General features: G+C 38.9%; 1 protein-coding gene across 1 annotated transcript; it reads left to right on the forward strand.

The window, feature by feature from the left end:
• The first annotated feature begins 279 nt into the window (after positions 1-279).
• On the forward strand, positions 280-8,180 carry rdh12 (retinol dehydrogenase 12). Its single transcript, XM_080042989.1, has 7 exons — positions 280-402; positions 2,523-2,641; positions 4,371-4,526; positions 4,653-4,757; positions 5,318-5,527; positions 6,196-6,385; positions 7,200-8,180. Exons 1-7 carry the CDS (start codon positions 329-331, stop codon positions 7,300-7,302), a joined length of 957 nt encoding a protein of 318 aa, XP_079899115.1. The 5' UTR covers positions 280-328; the 3' UTR covers positions 7,303-8,180.
• Positions 8,181-8,218: the final 38 nt, after the last annotated feature.

An 8,218-nucleotide genomic window follows, 5' to 3' on the forward strand; every position in this document is an offset into this window, starting at 1 on the left:
TTTGTTTTACTAATTTATTGTTATCCATAAGAGTGTTAATATCCTGTTGCCACAAAAAATAAATTAAATTGTCCCTATCCCAATTTGCTTTTTAAAAACCATACAACCAACTTGTAAATAAAAACAAAGCTTACAATGTTTATATGAATTTGCATAAAATAATTAAAGACCCTCAGTTCAGCAGGCTATACAAACTACAATCCCATGATTCAGTGCGCGCGCGCGCGCTCTACTCTGCGCCCCTTTTTGCTTTGACATCAGCTGTTCTGTCCACAGAGGAGCAGCGTTCTGCTGGAGGAGACAGAAAAGGCGCACATCCCGCGGTGTGATGTTGCTTTTAGTCATCGTCGCGGGCCTCGGAGCGGTGACGTTACTGGTGATTTCATTTGCACCACATATAAGGTAAGCGCAGCTAAATACACTCTCAATATTGAGGCTACTCTCATTTAGCTGCACATCACGAGTGGGCTGTCACTTGGTTATCATGCAGGGCATACCAGTGCACTGATGCAGTTATAACGATGGGCTTCATTTCCATTATATAGCCTATATATAGATACATAATTAAAAAACACTGTCCTCCCCTCTTTACACAGCTGATCGCCATGTTAACATATTTAATGTAGGCCTGCGTGTCCTATTGTATAACTCGACGCCGGCTGATTTTCTAAAGCAGAAAAATCATTGATACAGAAAATGATGGAGATGGAGCTTGTGGGAGTTTTTGCACACAGGGGTGAACCGTGACGTGAGACATGCATCTGAAGCGAGCGGCTCGGGCCAATCAGGGGGCTGAGCGTAGGAGGGGTTATATCCGTGTGCGTTTACTCACACAGACCTATTGGTTGTGGAGGGCGGCGCTGCTCAGTGGCGTGGGTCGTACGACTACGTTATGTAGAAGCCTACGCTCTGACATGGTCGTTATCCAAGTTTCTCTATGAATAATTAAGCCAAGGCTTCTGTCCATATGTCCAATCAAAATGAGGACAGAACTGCTACTGACTGGTGTGTGTGGTGCCAAAAAGTGATCGCCTGCCAAAAAGGGATGTCAGTCAAGTTATAGGCTACACAGCTGCGTTTACCAGGAACAAACTGTCATGGATACAAACATACATAGATGCATCAAATATACATGACCATGTGTCCGCTGTAATAGCAAAGATACATCTTTTAAAACTTTAATGTTTCTTGTGTTCAGTGTAATCAGGCGTGACATTGACGGCATCTTATATACTTGTTACTGCTTGTGCTTGAAGAAATTATCTTCTAGAAACTGGCAGTAGGTTTGGGAGTTGATTTTGAGGCCATCTTCAACCCGAAAAGGTCCAACTAGCTCATCTTTAAAGGCAACTATTAGTATCTTTAAAGATGAGCTAGTTGGACCTTTTCGGGTTGAAGATGGCCTCAAAATCAACTCCCAAACCTAGTGCCAGTTTCTAGAATATACTTTATTCAAGCAGTGGTACAGGAAAAAGTCTGCATCTTTCAAGAAGACCATGATTTTTATGCAGGACATGCATCGAAGTACTCGATTGCATGGCTAGCCAGTAAAGGCCTTAAGGATGAAAAAATAATGCCATGACCCCCTTCCTCACCTGACTTAAACCCTATTGAGAACCTGTGGGCCCTGCTTAAACGGGATATTTACAGTGAAGGAAATCAGTACACCTCTCGGAACAGTGTCTGGGAGGTTGTGGTTGCTGCTGCACAAAAAGTTGATCGTCAACAGATCAAGAAACTGACAGACTCCATGAATGGAAGGCTTGTGACAGCTATTGAAAAGAAGGGTGGCTATATTGGTCACTGATTTTTGTTGTTGTTGACATGTCGGAAATTTTTATTTGTAAATTTTGAGTTGTTTTATTATTCTCACTTTAACAGATGAAAATAAACAAGTGAGATGGGATTTTTTTATTTTTTTTATTTAGTTGCATAATAATTCTGCATACTAATAGTTGCCTAATAATAGCAAAACATATATATATTCCCGTAAGAAAGACAAAACCTCACTTTTACTTTCGTAAACATTCAGGTTTAGGTTCATTAACATTTTGGATTGACCGAGAGCACTGTAGTTGTTCAATAATGAAATTAATCCTCAAAAATACAACTTGTCTAATAATTGTGCACACAGTGTATTATCCCTAGGAATATGCATTATTATCAGAATGTTTATTCTATTCCTAGTCCTATTGAAAGGTTGTTTCTTCCTCCGAATGACTTGATAACATTCACATGCTTTCACCTGCTGAAATCCCTTTTTATTTGACTGAAATCCCTTTTTGAGAGAGAGAGAGAGAGAGAGAGAGAGAGAGAGAGTGGTTGGATGGATGGATTGATAGATACATACTGAACTTCACCTTCCATGACAAAACGGGAGGCCTATAGATATGAAGCATAGCTTCTTCCAGAAGTAGTCTGCCATGTGAAGCTTCGTTCTACACATTCTCCCAAAACCCATAAACAAAAACATATAATATTAATAATCACAATAATAGACATGAATCATTGTGTGTTAACAGAAAGTATGCAGCAGGAGGAGTGTGCAGGTCCTCAGCTCAACTGGAAGGGAAGACGGCCCTCATCACTGGAGCCAACACAGGGATTGGGAAGGAGACCGCCCTGGACCTGGCAATGCGAGGTGAATTTTCTTTTTGCAATTACATTCAAATACACAGCACAGCACCTCTTTACACACATAATGTCCCAAAAAGCTGAAATAGTGTCCACTGTTTAAAAGCTGAAGTAGCCTACACAACTTATGTTGCCCCCACACACTATAACTCTAACAATATTTAATATACCATATCATAATAAATACATGTAATATTCGCACAATGTGCTTACTCCTTTTAAAGCAATGAGAGAATGGAGTAAGCTCCCTGACAATATGACAGCCTGAAAAGATTTCCACATTTTGTCCTGTGAGGTTAAAAAATGGATCTTAAGTATCCAGTCTTGCGAACAATAGCTTTGCTCTGACTACAACTACACATTTTATAACTTTGAATGAATTATTTAATACAATGTGTGTGTCTGTGTGTGCCCTTGTGTAATTATGTGGGTGTGCTATCTAAACAGTGTTTGTCCATTTGTAGTAGAGACTATAGGTCTGTTTGTATGTTGCTGTTGTTTCTGCTCACCTCCCCGGGGACTACAGATGGAAATTAGTTTGAAGCTAAATCTGGTACAAAACATCTCTACGCATTGTTTAAGTTGAATTCATTTTGTACATGGTGCTAGTAAATAAATAAAATTAAAAAAGCAGATGTTCAGTTTTACAATGAACTTTGCCCTGAGACAAAAACCCTTAGTATAAATAAATTCTCAATGTGTCCTACTTAATTTTATAACTTGATGTTATATGATCACAAAGAATACCAAAATATGATTCTCTTAAAACTCACTAAACAATGGTACTGGATTATTGCTCTGACCCAATCACTTGGCTGTGAATAATAAGATTATGAATGGCTGAATTCCATTTAGCTGCTTCAGTCTCGGTCCTGTTGCAGCGAATTCCATATTACTGTCACACTGTCATGGTTTACAGGGACAGTAGAACGGAACAAAGCCATCGTTAATGTTATTAGTCAAATCTGTGTCTTACCTCCTATTACAAATCAAAATGGATCCTACTTACGTTGTTGTGTTACGTAAAAATATCTATTGCCTTAGTCCATTAGATGTCCCTTCATCAGGAAAGTGCAGTGGATATTAGAGGGGCATGGCTACAAATTCATAACAGGACATTTTTGCAAATAATATATTCCTTGAATGACTAGCGGTAAACTGATATCAAAACATATGTATTTAAAACAAACCAAAGAATCTGGTTTGCTCAAACATTGCTACAGTTGGTGTATTACAAAGCTAAGAAATTAAGTGTACATTCTCCTCTCACGGTAACTCAGTGTCTATCTAGCTCATTACGACGAGCTATCACCTGAATCACTGACCAACAAGCCTAAATAATGGGGGCGGGACCTGATAAGCCTTTGGCTTCTTCCGTCTCCCTTCTGACAACACAAAGTATGATGTATGAATATTTGCAAGAGAAAATTGTGTATTGTGTGGAATTGTCCGAAAGAATAATAAATAAATAAATAAATGAAAGATCACCTTCAATAAATAATCAACTTATATCCTCTCCACTGTGACTTACCATAGTGTCTGATTTGTTCCTGGTTTAACCACTGCTTCTCTCTCACTTTAAAGGAGCTCTATCCTACATCACTGACCAGAGATCACCTTCAATAAATGGCTTAACGCAGCAAAATGTGACAGAAGAACCATCTATCCTCTCCTCTGTGAATAAATGCGGTGTTATTTGTTCATAGTTTAACCACAGCTTGTTCCTCGTACAACAGGGGCTCGGGTGATAATGGCGGTCAGAGACACAGAGAAAGGAGAGGAGGCCGCGGCCAGTATACGAGCTTCGTATTCTAAAGCACAAGTGGAGGTCAGAGAGCTGGACCTGGCAGACACCTGCTCTATACGAGCCTTCGCACAGGAATTCCTTAAAGGTAAATGCAGCGTAGATGTGTGATACTAACTTCTACTGTACCTTCAGAGCCCTGATTGATTTGTTGTGACTTGTTTATTCATCTTAGCGGCCATGTTTTTATTTGTGTGACATTTTTCTTCTTCAGAGGTCAACCAGCTTCACATCCTCATCAACAACGCCGGGGTGATGATGTGTCCCTACACAAAAACAATTGACGGCTTCGAGATGCACATCGGAGTCAATCACTTGGGTGAGACAGAGTTGAACTTTACTCAAAATGGATGAATAAATCACAGCTTAAAGAAGGGCCGAACACCTGATGGATTAACTGATTGATTCGCCCTTTTGACCACAACATTTCATGGCCAGTTAATCAGCCTAATCAAGAAAAACTTTCATATATTTTAGATTCATTACCGGAAAGTGAAATATTTCAAGTCTTTTTTTGTTTAAATGTTTGATCATTTTAAGATACATTAAATAAAAAATACAGTATCTGTAAATAATATTGATATTTTAAGATGTGTAATGCAGCACTGCATGATGCAGAAATTTGTGCAAAAGGAGCCCGACCAAGTTTTGAGTGCTTTTCCGAAGGTCAACATATCAGTAGCTTTTTAAAACTCCTTTTCTTTTTTGATTGGTCAAGTTAAAAAAAAAAAAAAATGCTTAAAATATTTGACTTTATATGTAATGAATCTACAATATATGAAAGTTAACAAAATGTGGTTCCTTATGACACTGTCTGATACGTCAAATTAAGTCTGATAAGAAGCTCCACTGACCGTACACATTCCTTACCTCCGTCAGGGCACTTCCTGTTGACATACCTCCTTATCGGGCAGCTGAAGCGCAGCTCGCCGGCCCGGATCATCGTGGTCTCGTCTCTGGCACACAACTTCGGCTGGATCCGTTTCCACGACCTCCACAGCCAGGGAAGCTACAACAGCGGCCTGGCGTACTGCCAGAGCAAACTGGCAAACGTGCTCTTTGCCAGAGAGCTAGCGCGTAGACTCAGAGGTAAACAACACAGAAATACACATAGAAACAAACGTGGGAGAACGGACAGGTGTTCAGCTTCACCTTGGCAAACAGAGTAGTAACAGAGAGAGGATTAGTGATGCAACAACTTGACCTAACCAGCGGGGGATGTAGTGTTTCAAGACCATGTAGTGCACAAAAATAAATTAAAGCTATAGTGCATAACTTCAGTTGCCCCCATGAGGAATTCTGAGTAATTACAACAACACTGTCTGCGCATCTACATGAGGTAAGCCTTCGGTGATCAGGCATGGATTTTATACCTTCTGCTGTACGTCCAGGTTTTTTTACATAGCTGTAGAATCAACAACTGAAACACTTCCTTGGCTTTTCCTGGGATTTATCATATGAAAAAGTTACGCACTAAAGCTTTAATATTTACTCAGTATTTAAAGAAATTAACAGACTATGCTCTGCACGTTGTAAGTAAAAGTCTTAAGATACTGTTGGAAGTAAAATGTTAAAATAGACAGAAGAATATATGTTTTACCTAAAATGTCAGGTAATGAAATTCGCTTCAAGGAAAAGCAAACAAAGCACATAGAGACGTTAAACCTAAACGTGGAAAAATATACGGTACAAAGCAACAGTATTTTCCAGAAAATCAAAATGTCTCCCATAGTGATTCAGTCCTGTCGTCCTCACAGGCACCAATGTGACGGTGAACTCAGTCCACCCCGGGACGGTCAACTCCGACCTGACCAGACACTCGACGCTCATGACCATATTCTTCAGCGTCTTCTCCGTGTTCCTGAAAACCCCAAAGGAAGGAGCACAGACCAGCCTGTACTGCGCCATGGCAGAGGAACTGCACTCAATCTCTGGGAAACACTTCAGGTGGGTCACAACAAGCTAGAGATTTTTCACTTTTTCCACTATTATAAGTGCAGCTAATAAGTTTTTCAGTTCCGGTGTCGAATAAAAAGTTTCCTGAAGGGGACGATAATGTGTTATTTAATTGATTTTAATCAAACTGGATGCAATTATAATGGATATATTTTAACATCTCTAGGGAAGTGTTACATGAGGTATCAAGTTGTGTTTGTGTAGAAGCCATTTGTAAGCCATTGAGTAATGTTTCAGTCAGGTTATCACAAAAGTTGTTACAATGTTTTCTGAATGGAACTGGAACTAGAATACGTGTATCACATTGAATGGAAATTCATTTTTAAGGCTGTGTATGGGTTTCTATAATGACATGGGGGAAAGTACCCTGAGGATTTCAGAGCCACTTAAATTTTGGGTAGACATGTTCCAGCTTGTTTTCACTCTCATAAGGGTGGCTGTACCTTTCGTTTCTTTACATTCCTTAATTGTATTCAATTTTATTTTGTCTAGAATCAGTTGCCACAAATGAAAATAACTGGACATGTACATTTACTGTAGGGCAGAAAAGACAATTACTCTTAATTGTTCTGTCTTGTTATCTCTATATTTTGTAATCAAACACTAACCTTCAAGAGCTCAAACATGAAAAAGCACTTCCTTGTTCCGGCCCTTACCCAAGCGTGGCCAGATAAAATAGATTATGATGACTAAACGTTATCACAATGCACAAGGTCAGGGATAAATGAGATAGCTGCACCCATGAGCGATGACTCACACCATCATAAGACTTCCTTATGCATTATCAATCATCCTTTTATTTCAGTGACTGCGCCCCTGCCTTCGTAGCCCCACAGGGGAGAAGCGAGGAGACGTCTAAGAAACTGTGGGACGTCAGCTGTGAGCTTCTTGGTATCGAGTGGGACTGAGCCAACTTTTTAAAGCACCATCTATCTCAGCTCTCAAAGGAGTTCCTTATACTTTTCTGTTTATCATTCATTTCATTCTGGTTTCGATGTTCTGTACAAGACGTTTTTTCTTACCTAATAAGCTGTCAGGTTATACTGTAAGAGGTACTATCATGTGAAGTTGCTTTTTTGTGTAATAATAATGCAGTAATTACGTTATAATAACTTGAGTGTTTTGGTGCTCCACAACAGCTCTTTAATGCCAAAATCACTTAATTTTATTATCATGTAACCACAAATAACTTTTTGACTCTATATATTTTTGTGACACTATGTAAATATACAGTGATAGGCAAAAAAGCAACTTGATGTATTGCAATGCTGTAGGATACTGTGAAAGGTCAAGCCAGGGTAAATGACCAGCATCTTTATCAAATATCCAGATTTGTTTTCCTTTTTATTTTTTTTTCTAGGTTCTCAAGACTTTGCAGCTAAAATTGCTTGACTTTTGTGACAGCATTTCTAAACAATTGCAGGGGTTCTTACGGTGTTTCCAGGTTGACAAAAATAAATAAATAGTAAACTATCGTTAGATCAGCATCAGTCTGAGCCAATATTACTGCTTTAATTGCTTAACTGTATTTTGTGATAAATAATTGTACTCAATTTAGAATAAGAGAAAAGTTTTTTTCTATTTTAACCAAATCCGAGATTATTTAGAATCATGTCGTTGCCATATTTGCATAAGGATTTTTCCATTCTGCATCGCCAAAAACTCCACATTCCTGGAATAAACGGCAGTTTTACATTCATGAGGATCTCCCTTACTCTCAGCATTCACATACAACGTTGCCAAGAGTTTACATTACGTGTTTTATACGAGTGAAACATGCCTTTTACTACACTTACATTCATGTTAAGAGTTGAATGTTTACAT

Source organism: Ammodytes marinus (genome assembly GCF_949987685.1).
Source record: "Ammodytes marinus genome assembly, chromosome: 15".
In the NCBI taxonomy this organism is placed as follows: Eukaryota; Metazoa; Chordata; class Actinopteri; order Uranoscopiformes; family Ammodytidae; genus Ammodytes; species Ammodytes marinus.

Excerpts from the sequence above, each read along its gene's own strand:
- rdh12 (XM_080042989.1), top strand. The coding sequence starts at position 329 with ATGTTGCTTTTAGTCATCGTCGCGGGCCTCGGAGCGGTGACGTTACTG. Across the intron at positions 2,642-4,370 it reads CCTGGACCTGGCAATGCGAG|GGGCTCGGGTGATAATGGCG; the intron begins GTGAATTTTCTT and ends CTCGTACAACAG. Across the intron at positions 4,758-5,317 it reads CATCGGAGTCAATCACTTGG|GGCACTTCCTGTTGACATAC; the intron begins GTGAGACAGAGT and ends TACCTCCGTCAG.